Source organism: Limulus polyphemus, unplaced genomic scaffold (assembly GCF_000517525.1).
Source record: "Limulus polyphemus unplaced genomic scaffold, Limulus_polyphemus-2.1.2 Scaffold3719, whole genome shotgun sequence".
Classification (NCBI taxonomy): domain Eukaryota; kingdom Metazoa; phylum Arthropoda; class Merostomata; order Xiphosura; family Limulidae; genus Limulus; species Limulus polyphemus.
In genome coordinates, this window is record NW_013669329.1 from 61,970 (window position 1) to 77,807 (window position 15,838).

Genomic DNA, 15,838 nt, shown 5'->3' on the forward strand with positions numbered 1-15,838 from the left:
ACCGACCTAACCTAACCTAACCACACTACTAGTGTAGTATATATATATATATATATATATATATATATACCTGAAATTATCTATTGTATTAAGCTATTATCATGACTTGATAGAGCTTAAAAGTGTAATACTTGTAAAGAAAAAAACAATACTTCTTTGAATAACTTCAGGTTATGCTTTCATTTTCCATTAGCACAAAGAAGGAGAAAAAAGAAAACAAGTGGAAACACCACACCATTCTTCCATGGATTACTTTTTAAAAAAGAATATATTTCCAGTGCACTCTATTAATAGCAACAGAGCTACCAATGAGTACTGGTTGAATGTTATTCCCAAACCTCTTCTACTGAGACCCCGTAGTCAAGATTTAAAAATCAATGAAAAACGCTGGACTTCAAAATATTTACCAGTACCTCATTGGGTAAGAAATAATGGAAAAGGCATGAAAAAACGTGAGAGTTTTCAGAGAGAAGTAAATACTGATAGTGGTCGACTCATTCATGAAAATAATTTGGATCATAGATGGAGAGTAAGTTTAAATCAGAATAATTTTATTATCCAAACTCCATACAGCAACAATGAGCAACAGAATAAAGCAATCCATAGACTACACAGCAATGTTGACATAAAGAACGATGTGACTCAAAAACTATACAATAATGCTGGGTCACAGAATTATGTTTTGTCCCCAAAACCACACAACAATGTTGAGGCACAGAATGTTATCCAACAAAGACCACATAACAATGTTGAGCCACAGAATGATGTCCCACAAAGACCACACAACAATGCTGAGCCACAGAATGATGTCCCACAAAGATCATATAACAATGGTTTAATACAGAGTAAATTTGTGCTTCAAAGACCATACAATAATGGTCAGTCTCAGAAGGATGTTGTGATCCAAGAACCATATAACAATGATCAGTCTCAAGACGAGTTTATCCAAAAGCTATACAACAGTGGTGGACTAAAGAATAGTTTTGTGATCCAAAAACCCTACAACAATAATCAGCCTCAGAATGACATGTTCCAAAAGCAATATAATAATAGTGGACCACAAAAAGAAAAAGTTAAAATGAGCAATATAGAAAAACATCATCTTGAAAGCAAAGACAGAGATCATGACTACGATTACAATGGTATGACTACAAACATGTTAAGGTATCATAAAAAATAACATAAGTATATCTATGACAAAATCAGGAATTAAACCTTTTTGAAAACTGGTAGTTTTCCTGTGATTATTTTAACCTTTTGTAAGCCAGCTCAAGAAACATCAGTTTAATAGTTGTTAATATATAACATCTGTATTGGAAACTTTGATTTTATTTCCTTAGTTATTCAGGAATGTTCAAGTTTATGACTTTTTAATGTTTTTATGTGTACCTTTGTAAATTATAGGGCTTATGTCAAAGTCTGTTTTTTTATCAACACTTCCATGCTTTTCAAAGATGGTTTTGCCATCTTTTGTATATTACTCAGTGAAATATGATTTACCAAAGAAGCACCTCAAGACCATTTTTTCCAAACAAGCTATATTCCTCAATCTTATGCCTTTACCAGATAAGCAGTATATATTTTTTCAGGAGATGGAAATGAAGGTGATGACCAAGATTTAGGTGTTGTTGATGACAATAATCAGTTGATAGATGGTAACCAAGATGGACTTGATCATGGGAAAGTTTTTAAAGATGCTGACTTTGATGATCAGGTAATGTTCAAAGTGTAATAAATCATGCAATAATAGATTAAACATTTTGTTGTTGTTTTTAATAAAAAATTATATAGCAGCATCTTTTGAATTTCAATCTGTGGCCTTATCTCCAAGTTTTATCAGGCAAATTTGATAGATTTTATAAATAAACAGTATCATCAAATAGAATTGTTAAAAAATATTTTTCAAACAAAAGAGGTAAGCAATGTGATTGATTTAAAGTTACACTTGAAAATTATGATTTCTCTAAATGTTTTTTAAACATTCAATTATTAATAACAGTTGCCTTTATGACTGTTTAATTAATTTAAAAAAATATATATAACAGAACTTTAACTTCCAATTAGTTGTTTTTGTTTTCATTAAAGATATCATTCAGAAAACCACAATACTGAATGTTAAGTATCTTTTATAGTAATAGAAATGTGAGTAAACTTTATGCTAGTTTTTCATAATATCATTAGTGACAGTGTTAACTGCCTCCTATTACTGCAGATTTATTAATCAATAAGATTTATCAATGCTCTAAATTGATATTAAAAAAAGAAGTCATGAAATATTTACATTGCTTTGTATTCAGCATTTAAATATAGACCTCCACTAGATATTTTCAGAAAAAAGTTTCATTATCATGCTCTGGATTTTATTTTGGTGTCATATAAGTGGATATTGTGGTAGTACTCATGGTTGCATGTTTGATTAGTTGTCAAAAATTGGAGATATATCTATGAAATATGACCTGAATGAACATGTTGAAAGTATAAGCTGCATGGATTTGATACTTAAGGTGTAATTTGAGAATCTGCAAAATGTACACAAAGAACTTAAATATGGAATTGTGTGGAATCAGATTTTGAATGGCCTACATGTGTGTGGTTGTGTGTACAAAGAAGATATGCTGTCATAAAATAACCAATCATGTGGCAAATTTTTAAATGTGTAGTTCATTTGAAGGAGAATAACCTCATTAATAAACTAAAGATTGGTTGTTTGCAGAAGATATTTTTGGTGGCATTCTTTGTCAGAAAGGTCCATGCTTTCAGAATGAGTTTGTGAATTACTTTACAAAATTCACTAGTCTCAACATACAGCTGAGAATAAGTCTTCATAATACAATGTGTTCTAGTTAGAAATGTACAAAATTATTCCAAAAGATAAAAAATTTTCATGGTTATTAAAAGTTTTAACAATAAATTATTAAATTTGGTTAGAAACTCCATAATTTTAAGCTCAGTGTGTGTGTATGCTTGGATGTATAATTTGAATCCTTTAGTTATAGCATGCTTCAAACTTTTGGTCTTGCTAATGAATAGACATATATAGTATTTGAAACAATTGTGTGAAACAGTGAATAAAATATGTATAAAATAAAATATTTTGGGATTGCTCCTCATCTACTGTGTTGATAGTTTACACTTACATATATGCTTGGCTGTCATTCAACCAATCAGACAGTGCCACCAACATAGAGCCTGTAAATGTAAAGATAGTCATACTATAATTCCCAGAATTAGTGTGATGAAAGTATTTATGGCATCCAAATGACAAATGTGTAGAAATCAGAGTTTTAGGTGCCCAAATTTAGTGTTTCATTAGCAACTGTATGGAAACTCAGAAGAGGGTAAATGATGCTGTAACTTTTAATAATAGAAATGGTCAAGGTATAAAACTAAAACTCTCCAAAAATGATCTTAAGTAATTATAATATGCTATTTTTGTGATATGTGACAATCCACCTAGTCCCCTACTATTTTGGGCTGCACACTTTAAATGCTTGTAGCTTTTTTAATTTTGAAGCTATTATTTAACAAAATCACCATATGTTTACAATTTGTTGTGCTTTCATAAAAATATCAAAATAATTCTTCAACGCCACAATAATTTTGCTGATTTGTTCCCAAATGTTGGTGTGACTGCTTTTGTGATCAAGGTCTTAACAAGATTCTTCTGTTATCATAATTTTAGTTTTATGTTTTGTCTCTTGAACATGCTTTTTTGTAATCCAGTTACAAAACAATGAGGAAGATGAAGTTTCTCGGGATCAGGCTGGACATGACTAAGATCAAGAAATGTGAGTGATGGTAGCTCTGAGATAGAAATTTTGACTGTTTTAATAAGTATTAAAAAGCAAAGTAAAAACAGTTACTTAGGAATGGAATACTGAGTGAGGAACTGCACAGCGATAATTATCAGGATCAGCAACTCTAAATGTATTGTATTCTTTTTCTTCTTGCTATGCTAGTACAACTTGACCAAGTTTGTTAAATCAGTTGTGCAATCATAGAAGCACCAAAGAAATAATGTGTTTATTTGTTATTTTTTGCTAGAGTTTTGAGATGCAGTTTTGTGACTTTTCAATAAATACAGGAAATTCCTGGTGGCAATTTTTAATTAGAATAAATGAGAAAGAATAAGAACAGGTATTAAAAAAATTGTACTAAAGACACTCAAGGGTTCAAAATGCTATTTACAGTTTTTGAAAAAGATAAATATTCTTCTTCAAGGACTGATATTTTTTCTCTGTTGCACTATTTAGAATTATTTGACAAACTTGATAGTTTCTTAGTATCTTTAAGCATCTTATGATATAAAAATACTTATTTTTCATTTAATAATTTACATTTTTTCAAAGATCTTCCAAAAGAAAATAAACTGTATATAGAGAAGTTCAAGTATGAAAGTTATGCATAGTTTGAGTTGTACATACTATGCTATATTTTGTCTGTGGTTTATTATTCTTAAAAATAATTTGTGTGTGTGTCATACCTTTGTGGAGCAGACTGTATTAATCAAATAAACATGCAGCTACTGCTATTAGGTAAAACGTAGTTATGTAGTCATAAGTATATTCAAGCAAGCTTGTTGCTGTTTGACACTTTAAACTTGATCCATAATTTCCTTTTCCTATTGTTTTGGTGTAATATGATTATGATTTTATTTTTAAGTGATTTTATTTTGTTGCAAAAAAAATCTATTAAGAATATTTAGTAAAATTTAAACCTTTTATTAAAAAAAAACTGTACATGATGTTTTGGTTTTGTGCAGCATTTTCAAAACAAGATAAAATATAACAGTGAATGTCCACATATATATAGATAGGTAAATATTTATTCCATATTTTTTTAACTTAAAACTCTTACTCCCATGTTGTTTTTGGACATTGCTAAGTTTAATAATCAGGATCCAAGAAATTCTTCTATTTCAAAGTCTAGACATACTCTTGTTCTAAAACATACTTACCTCTGCTGCGACTTACAGCTATTACTCGACTGCCAGGGTTTTTTCTTTGCCCATCTAAGCATTAGTCTGACTTTTTCTAACTAACTAACATGGCAGTAATTTTGTTTTTATATCTAACAAGCCCTGAAGGGGTGCTCAGAAACTGTTGTTTCTCTTCAGCCCCTAATGCTGAAGAAAAATGTTAACACGACTGGGGATAGACAGTCTTATGATTTGGAAGGTAAGTATGATATATACCGATTATGACTCTCATGTGGTATTTTTTGTACATGGAATGGACATGGGATACCAGCATTAATTCCTAACTTAGATGGGTACATTACTCTGATTTTTCTCTCTTTTATACCACACTCAATTGACCTTGGCAATATTTGCCTCCTGATAATCTCCACCTATATCAATGCACCCTCTTTCCTGGTACTGTATATAAGCACCTCATTCAGATATAACTTTTTATCATTTTATCACTTTTTCTCAACAAAGCATTTAGATGGATTTCTTTACAGAAGTGCTGCGATAGTTAACGTCCTTGGTCGCGATTTTCGAGTCGTTTAATTATTATTTCAAAAAGATAAATCTTTCTTCCGATTATGGCAAGTTGATTATGGTAAGAATTCCCGGATTATTATTTCTGATACAGAGACCAATTGGGTCTCTGCTCTTCCACCTCTGATATCTAGTGTCGCACAACAGTTGGAGGGGGGGGGGCGATTCTCGGTTGAGACAGTCAGTGATCGTATTCATAGTGAGATGGAGAAATATATTCAGGTCTGTGATGGTCCTCCAGGGAGCTCTAAAGCTGCATTTGAGATTGATCCTCGACATTTTGGAGTATCTTTAGATTTGCTTTCTCCTGTGCCTTCTTTTGATCCTGTTGGATTTTCAACTCCCCTGTTGGTCTGTGATAAGTTTACGGACTCACAGCACCGGCTTTCGATTCCCTAAGGTGGATGTAGAAGGTGGCCTGCAGTTGCTTTGGTCTAACAGAACAACTTTCTTTACCACGGTCTTTAACTGACCTATGAAAAACAAAATGGAGGCCACTTTGGGATAAACTGCCTTTTATTTTTTTTCTTCTGTTGATTCTTAGAGTGTGTGATGTTTGGGCTTTTTCCTGGTTGCTTTTCAGCTTCCAAATTAATTAATGGCTGTAAGGTCGCAGTGCGAATTTTTTTTCTCCATACACGGATATTGTGATTCATGCTGGAAGGTTTACTTCTTCATTACTTGGAGGAACAGTAAGGTCTTATCTGACACGTTGTTGGAACATCGTGATTTCGACTACCACCACCAAGTGGAGGCATTTTTCCGACTCATGTAATATCTGCTCCTTGAATTTCGGGTTCTGAGGCAGAGTTTGTGGTTCACATATAGTTCTATGTCCCCTGATGGGACAGAGTAAGTCTATGCACTTAAAATTCAACTTCACCATTTTGTTTCCTCTCACTTCACTTTGTTAGAAGACTTTCAGGATCACCAGTTTCATTGAGATCGAGCTGGATCCATTGTTAGCATGCATGTGGATTCAATGTTTGGCTTCTACATTCCTCTCAGTTGTTCTTGGTATCTCGAATTTCATCGGCCCCTACAGGGGGGCCATAGTTCTGCCCCTATTTGTGAGTACCGATCCCCGACATTGACTCCTCGGTACATTGGTACTCAGAACAGATTCTGTCTATATCTAAGGTTTCCATTACTTAGTCGGATCACCAGCAGTGTCTTTGATTATTTTATACCTTCAGGAGCTGTGGGGGGCTCGGTTCCGAGAATTTCTGGATGTGTGGTAATCTTAACCATCAGTCCAGAAACTCTGCAGGTCCTTGGGTCACAATTGGTTGTTAAGTTCACATCTTCCCTACTATTATCCACCCAGTCTGTAGCATTTCTGTCTCTCGGAGTTCATCAGAATTTGGAACTTAGTTTTAAGGTTATCTGAGTCTGGTTGGTCTAGGGGTAGTGAGAGAGTTGGGAAGACAGGCAATTGGTGTCTAGTCGTCGATCTTCCTTGTCTATATCAGTGCATAAATTCTCCATGGTTCACAAGTTAATCATTCCTCAATCTGTGTTCATTTGAAGACCACCTAGGAGCTCACCAGGTGGTATTACCATACTTTGCTGGACTGCCACTCATGGACTATAATGAGTAAAGCTAAATGGGATTCTGCCTGTCCCTGTCGATCCTCAGATTGAATAAATTGGGTTGGTTTGCTTTTACAAATTTAGGGGACTTGGTTCACCTATTGCACTGTTTTCAGTGCACTGTTCCTCAGGGCTCCCTAATGTGCATTATCCCCCCCCCCCAACACACACACACAACCAGATTCTACTAGTAGATCTAGGGAGTCCTTACTTACCACACCCAGTTTCCATTCATTGGGGTGGTGGACAGAATCTTTTCCTCCAGAGTATTAGAATGAATTCCTCCACTCTTAGAGAAGAGAGCGAAGTTGGGGGCCCTCCTATCTGGATCCCTGGATGTTTGTTCCCAGATGTCAGTAGAAGTGGCACCAGCCTATGCAGGAGCCTATTCATAATACCAGTTCAGATTTGACGCTCAGCTATCTGGTTGGGATGTTCATGGCCCTTCTTTTTTGATCAGTATATTGTTCATGGAAGGAGGTCCACTATCTCCTCATAATTCTGAATGCAGAGTGGCCCCCATTCTGGGTCCTTGGTTGAGCACAGTTGTTCCACATCCTTTCTATAATTCCAAGGGCAAGTGGAAGGCTCCTAACCCACGTGGTTGGGGAGTGAGGATTAATGTTCATAATTCCAGAACAGATGAGTTCTGTTCCTTTGGTTGAGTAAGGCATACACAATCCCGTCATTCCGAGCCTGGGGTGTTCCCTTTCGGGCTTCTTCAGGTGTAGGAGAAGGTTTGTCTGCTTAGAGGTTGCGTACATTCTTATCGTGATTCCAATGGTTCAGAATGCATCACTCTATGGCTACAGGTTGGGATCCAATCAAGAGTATATCTATATATAACATTGTGATCCAATTGCCCTAGCCATCAATCTGGGATATAGTGACCAAGACCCTTTAATTCCACTTGTTTTTGTGGCAAAAGAGTAAACTGACTATCTACTTAACTTAGAACTTAGTAACCATGTAATTAAAGAGTAACTAACACGTGTCACTTACTAACACTTAATTTATCCACAAAGTTTTGCTCTGTGCACTAGAAATTTTTTATAAGAAATTAGGTGAACGAGTATAGAATAAAAACATCTCTCTCATACCCAAAGTGCACGTCAATGTTATGACAATAATTAATCATATGTGACAATTTAAATTCTGCCATATAACTAAAAATTATGAATGTGTTTTTAAACTTAAAAAGAACTTTTTTTCAAAAACTTAGAACTTAATATCTATCTATCCCTTCCCCACACAACTGAAAGAGAGGGATGCTTTACTACATCAAAGTTTCTCAAAATCTGCAGCACTTAACCTTCAATTATCAGTTCATATTCTGGCTCATGTTGAGGCTCGAACCTTTTTCATTATTTAGTGTATTGGTTCAATGTTCGAATCATACAGTCCTCTGCAATTGGATAACCAAATCGCATATTTTACTTCGTTTAGAAAGAACAACATAGAAAATTTCAACTGTTTTGCGACTGGAAGTGGGGCATTAAAACAACACTGTATTGAGAGAGATGAAGGATAAGAAAAATATTCCAGCCGTCCATCTCCACAACTGCTTAAGACATGGACAAGCATAAAAAGCATGTGGTACAGTTTCAGGTAATGGGCAAAATGGGCATGAGTTCGAACTGTTTAAACCGATACAACACAGTCTCTATCCCACAGTAACTTCTACATGAGCAATTTTCCAACTTAAGTCCCGGTGCGCTGCTTCAATATGCCTGTTCGTGTTATTAATGCATGCCCTATTCCAAAACACCATCGGGTAGAGACTGAATTTTTGGAGTGTGAGATAATGTTAGATAGCTGTATATTTCATTCGTCTTCTTGTTAATAAGAGATATGGACGACCAGTTCACTAGTGTTTCAACTGTCTCGATGAGTGGCACAATATAAGGGGATGGTTCATAGAAAACAAAAACTGATTCTGTCCACTATTCGAAAATATTTTAACTTTAATCCTAAATTATATTTAAGAAAGTTCACCACTGGATGTCGTGACTCTAATGTCTTTACAAATTGTTTAATCGTTAATGCTTCAATCAAAACTTTAAGTTCAGGGAGTGCGAGTCCTGATCTTTAGATGTACAAACTTTATCTCGAGACACTAATTTGTGTTTCTCGTTTCACAGAAAGGAAAATATTTTTTTTGTTAATAGCATAAATGTGAGACTTATTAGGAGGAAAAATGCATTCGATAAACGTCAATGAAGGGTAGTAAACTAGCTTTATCAATTGGGCTTTGCCCAGAAAAGAAATGGGGTGTCCCCTCCACAAATCCATTAAGAACTTCATCTGTTCGATAGTCGATTGCCAGTTATGCACAGACGGTAGTGTTGGTGAAAACCAAACTCACAGAATTTTGACAGGTTTATCAGTCCAAATTAAATTGTAGGAAGAATCCTGTCTTTTCCTCCACCTGCCTAACCATAAAGCTCTGATTTTGATGAAGTTTATTATGGCTCCTGATGCTTCCCCATATTCATGAAAAGTGTGTAGATCCTGTGGTATCGAACCTTCTGTCAATAGAAACAATGTATCATCATCAGCGTGGGCGATGCACTTGTGGAAACCTCCAGTACCTGACATGGGAACACCTTTGATAGTGTTGTGATTCTTTATCTTGATGAGTAAGGTCTCAAAAATTAGAATGTATAGGGTGGGCGAAAGGGGACACCCTTGGTGAACACCCGTATTTACTGAAATTTTCACAGTAGATTGTCTGAAGGATATCAATAAAAGTGCTTGAAAAACATGAAACATAAAGTCGTGATGAACAACATCAAAAGCTCGAGCTTGGTCGATCGATAGCACGAATGCTGTCTGACCAGTTTCCAATGTTTTGAATGTAATATCTCGAACCAAGGTGAGATTCTGGAAAATATCTCTGCCTGGTACAGAAGACGTCTGTGATGAGCAGATTAATTCTTCCATGAAGGGAGTCAATCTTAGCAGCAACAATTTAGCCAGAATATTATAGTCAACGTTTGTCAAAGTAATTGGCCGATATTCGCTGAGAGAATTTGCACCCGTTTTGTATTTTTATGAGCGTAATCAACCCCTCACGGAATGACGTAGGTAAGTGTTTTAAGACCAAACAAGAGTTCAACATTTGTACATATTTCTTTCCTAGGATAAGCCAGAATGTTTGAAGAGATTCACAGTTAAACTATCTAGTCCTGGTGATTTATTGAAACGAAGAGAATTCAATGCCTCGAAACATCCTTCCTCTCTAATCTGCCGCCCGCCATTTGTAGTTCGTTTGAGAGATTTGGAATATTTTCTGTAAACTTATCCCATTTATTTTCACAAATGGGTTTCTTTGTAAACAATGGAGTGAAATATTCTTTAGCATAATTTTTCATCTCTTGATTCGATGAATAAATGTTACCACCTTCATCCATAAGGTGTTTTAACACCCCCTTCTTTACATTTGTTACGTAATTGAGTATAGAAATAACTATTATATCTTTCTTCAGAGTTTATCACATTCACGTTAGTTTGGATCCTTATATTTTGTATTATATCACTGCAAAGCAAATTCAGTTCCTCTTTAACTGCATTAATTGACTCTAAAAGACCTTATTCAATGAAGGATAATGTCCAATGGCAGTAAGGTAGCGTTCAAGGTAATGAATGTGTTGTTTTTGTTCACGGAAAACCCGACTGCTAAGGGTTTTACTTGTCTTTGTAATTTGTTTTTTGAGATCCTCCCACCATAAGGCATCGGGATTTTCTACTTGACAAAGTTGTTGTAGGAGTTGGTTTAATTCTTGGACAATAGATTCGCTTGATAACAGTTTATTGTTGAACCTCCAAACTCCTGAACCTCTGTCATTCATAGATAGTGTAATGTTAAAAATGACTGCATTATGATCAAAAACATAATTATTTTTCGCAGCAACGGAAGTTACGAAAGTTTTCTATATACTCGAAACGTAGGATGTGGACACATAAAATCTGTCATTCCAGACTCCCACTCCTCCTTGGCTCCAAAAAAGTAACCCTGGAAAAGTGGGATATACATGTCTCCAGACATCAGTTAATAAGAAGGTAGTTAACAACTGGGTCAAAGATTCGACGCTGGCATCTGAACAAGGAACTCCATTTACCTTGCCCCCCAGTGGCACAGCGGTATGTCTGCAGACTTACAACGCTAGAATCCGGGTTTCGATACCCGTGGTGGGCAGAGCACAGATAGACCATTGTGTAGCTTTGTGCTTAATTACAAACAAACAAACCATTTACCTTATCTAATAGTGGATTTAACACACAATTGAAATATCCTCCTAAAATAATGTTTACAATTTTGACTATTGTAGAGAATATTTTCAAATCAACTGTTGCTATTCTGCCATAAGCATCATATCTACCATTTATCAGTTGCCCTGGGCATTTATGATTAAGAATTATGCCCACACCAGATTGGTGTCAACCCAAAAGGCTCCAGAAAGATGAAACATTAAATTTGCTATTGAAGTCACGTATTATATGTTGTAGAGAATAAAAATGCACTTGCATGTTATTCCTCATTATATTGTCCATAAGAAATTCCTGCATATCCCTATTTTAAAAACCCCGAACATTCAAGGAACAGAAGGTGATAGCCATAATTATTAAGTGATAGAATGCAAAAGAAGGAGTGGTAACATTGCTAACTTTTGAAGCTTCAGTCTTTTACGACGTTTAGTCTTCTTTAAAAAAGTTCTCTTCAAAGCGTTTTCACTGTCTGAAAGCTGCAAGTCATCCCACAATGTAGAGTGAAGTTGTTCCTTCGCTAGTTTTCCAGTCTTCCTATTCTTTGTGGCTTTAGTTCATCTTTTGTTTGTTTAACACGTAGGTTATGCACCTCCTGACTGCTGATGTTTTCAGCAGTAATTGAACACTTGTTTACCGATGAAATATGTTGAGGCTCTTGAAACCTGGAGGTCGATGGTACCTCCTTGACGTCTTCATTATCCATTCCTTGAACTGTAGTCGCTTGTTGGGGCACAAGATTATGAACTTCTTCAGTTGTGATAGCTAGATGATGGCCCGAATCACCACAACGGTTACAGATAGTTGCCGTACAACTATGGGCAAAATGGCCTGTCCTCTTACAACGGGCTCAATTTCACCATACCCGGGCAATTAATCATAACCCGGAACTGATCGACCTGGACAAAGTTAGGTACTGACCATGTCATATCCAGTTTTACTCTACATGAACCTGTACATATCCCAACATCAGAATAGGTCTCTCTAACTATGGCCAGAACTTTACCAAACTCTTGTAGAGCTGAACCAAAGTACTCGTTAGGAACCTCATGTGGCAGGTTCCGTACATGAATCCATTTAATGTTATTCCCTGTTGGCTGTAAGGAATAAAACTTGTAATCTACTGTTACTCCTCTGACCCCCATTGCCTTATTTTTGCACGCCACTGAAATGAACGTACAACAAACGTGACCACCTCCGAGTGGTTGCAGACATTCCACCCAGCCTTGTCCCAACTGCTCATGCAGAGCGTGGTAGACATCGCGTGGCAAGGTCCCCTGTGGTACCGTGAAGTAAACAGTGTTTCACCGATTGATATTGATATACTGCATGGCAATACACCAGAGCTAAGAGGGAAAATTCTCTTCTTAGTCACCGAGTTCAAAAAACAATCTAATGAATAATGAAGGTTATCACAAGTAATATATCATTCTCGAAAAAGTGATAAAATTATCTGAATGAGGTGCTTATATTATAGAGGCCGCATTTATGTAGGTGAGGAGTATCACTAGGGCAATTGAGTGGGGTATAAAAGACTGGAATAATGAGAAAAAAATCAGACTAACACTTAAATGGGTGAAGAAGAAACTCTGGTTGAGTAATAGCCACAAGTGTCAGCGGAAGTAAGTATTATTGGAAATACATTTTCAATTTGGGAAAATGTTAACTTTTGTTATCTATAGATAGGTATTTTTCTCTAGGATAGTTTGAAGTCTAAAATTTGATTACTTAGAATAAGATATTTTCAAACGTATTTGGATATACCAAAATACTAGGTGTAACATCTTGTATTCATTATTTATTTATATGAAAGGTCTTTCAGAAAAAAACAAAATTGTGATCAACAGTAAAACCAGATTGAAAAAGAAATTTTATTTACATTATGTGACTTACCTGAGTAGTGGCAGTGCACACAAGTGATTTACCTTAGTATTCTGTTTTCATAAATATTCTTTTAAAGTTCCTAAATATAGTATTCAATTTGAACTGCATGATTTATTGTTTAGAATCACTTTTAATGTTGAAACTTTACACTTAATGGAAAAAGTCACAACAGTTTATTTATTATAAATGTTATATGAAAGTATTGTATTATACAAACAATGTGTACTTTCATTTGCAGTGGTTTTGCCAGGATGTATAGGGTTCCGAGGGGGGGGGGGGCAAACAAAGCCCTCTTTTGGACCACAAATAAACATTAATTCTGTAAGCCACCATTATACTTGCAGGTTAAAAGCAAAAACAATATCCTTAACACAACTGTAATGTATTCAAACATACTGAACAGCCAGTATGGCAAACACCATATTATTCTACACCATACTGATCAGGCAAACACCATATTGTAAAAATCATGTTCTGGCCAAGATAAATCCTTCATAATTTATTTTACACTAACGCAACTAAATACACCTCAGAAGGCTGTGGCTATTTGTTTACACCTCACCTATATACTTCTAGCCAGCTCAATACTGTACTTAACCTAAACGTTTCAAATGGCAATATGTCTACCTTGTATAATAAGGTGTAAAATAGGTTTTAAAAAAGGGACTTGCATATATATATATGTGTGTGTGTGTGTAATTGTGACAACACTAACTTCAATTATGTAATGAGTAGATTGCTTCCAATTTATCTTCAAAACTTCGATGAATATTTAATTAAAAATAGCATATTCATAATCAAGTTCTTGTCATAAGTACATCATGTGCGTGTATATATATATATATATATATTTAAGAAGACCCAGGTTAAGCCCATGCTTTGTCAAATGTGATTAATTATTCTTTTGCTTGTATCCTCAAATCATTTATGTAGTATAATGCATGCTATTATGTAATTTATTTTATTTCTGTGAAACATTCCACCTAACTGTGTAACATATATTCTATTACTGTCACATAATGCCACTGGAAATCTTGTATAGATAACGCCATCTAGTGAGAATATTGATTGATTTACCAAATTTGAAATTTTTTGTAATACTTTTCCCTTTTAAATAATTTCTTACAAGAAACTATTAAAATATGCTGAATGTGACAAAAACATTTTCTTTTACATTTGTCTTTAATATTACACTCTGTATGATTGTTATGGAAGATCTTGAATATATTTGTAATATAGCTATGTAATCTTATCTTTAACTTAACAGTTTATGTCCTTGTTAAAGGTTTCACCTATATACGAGACTTTTTGTATCCTTTATTAAAAGCATTCTAAAGAAAATGAACTGAGAAATTTAAGTGGTTAGTGAAAAAGAGAAGGAACACCATAGTAGAACCTGATACTGTCAAAACTTTCAGTGCACATATAGTACTATTCTTTAGAAACAAAAGTACCCATCCCCAGTGACAGGAAAAGTTTAAGTTAATCTATCCATTTAAATTATTTTATGGAATTTTAAAAAAGTTAATTATGTTGTACTCTTTGTTTCACTCAGAGCTACTTATATTGCCCACTGCAAAAAAGTAGTTGTTGAGCATTTCGGTCATGTTAGGAGCTGTTCAACAATAACATTCAGTAAATTTACATTTTTATTCTTTAAATTATGTCACATTTTGAAATGTGAATGATAGTGTGATTAATTCCTAACAGTTTAGTGTAGAATATCCTGCTTGTGAAATAAAATTTGGCATCAACATTATTCATGTCTGTTCTCCTGTCATTTCAAAAGTGAATGTTGAGCTTTGCCTGTGTGTGTGCAGATTTTTAAACACACAGTGGGAAGTGGCTACTGTAAGCAGGAGACAGATTAACGCTCAGACAGACACCACCAATCGCAATATATATACAAGATTATTTTTCATAAAACCCTGCAAATTTTGTTGCTTTTTCTATTGCATGGTTTCTATAACATGAGCAATGACAGCATGACTTTTGATGTTTAGTTTGGTCTTAAATTTTACATGTGATTACCCTGTAATTTTGTACAGCATAAGTAGGTAAAGAGTAATACTGAAAGAAATCTCTTCAAAACAGTATTTGACAAACTCCTGCACTTGGGTGAAGTTTGCTTTTGATATTATGGGATTAAAAAATTGACTTCAGTATTTATAATTAATTTCTAAACCTTGGGTTAAAATGCATTTACTTTTGAAATTGTTATAATAAATCCAGTAAAGTATATGAAAATAAAATACATAACTTTATTTTATACTGGTGACTAAGGCTACTTCCAGTTAAACCTTTATTTTATACTGGTGACTAAGGCTACTTCCAGTTACACCTTTATTTTATACTGGTGACTAAGGCTACTTCCAATTACACCTGTATTTTATACTGGTGACTAAAGCTACTTCCAGTTACACCTTTATTTTATACTGGTGATTAAGGCTACTTCCAGTTAAACCTTTAGTCACCAGTATAAAATAAAGGCTACTTCCAGTTACACCTTTATTTTATACTGGTGATTAAGGCTACTTCCAGTTAAACCTTTATTTTATACTGGTGACTAAGGCTACTTCCAATTACACCTGT

At 34.7% G+C, this 15,838-nt stretch overlaps 1 protein-coding gene across 1 annotated transcript in view; it reads left to right on the forward strand.

The window, feature by feature from the left end:
* LOC106469906 (GATA zinc finger domain-containing protein 14-like) overlaps nucleotides 1-15,838 on the forward strand; it is a 33,955-nt gene that overhangs the window by 16,572 nt on the left and 1,545 nt on the right. The window contains exons 3-5 of the mRNA XM_022398481.1: nucleotides 194-1,142; nucleotides 1,590-1,714; nucleotides 3,724-3,788. Of these exons, the coding sequence (XP_022254189.1) occupies nucleotides 245-1,142; nucleotides 1,590-1,714; nucleotides 3,724-3,777 (1,077 nt within the window). The 5' untranslated portion in view covers nucleotides 194-244 and the 3' untranslated portion in view covers nucleotides 3,778-3,788. The remainder of the gene's footprint in view (nucleotides 1-193; nucleotides 1,143-1,589; nucleotides 1,715-3,723; nucleotides 3,789-15,838) is intronic.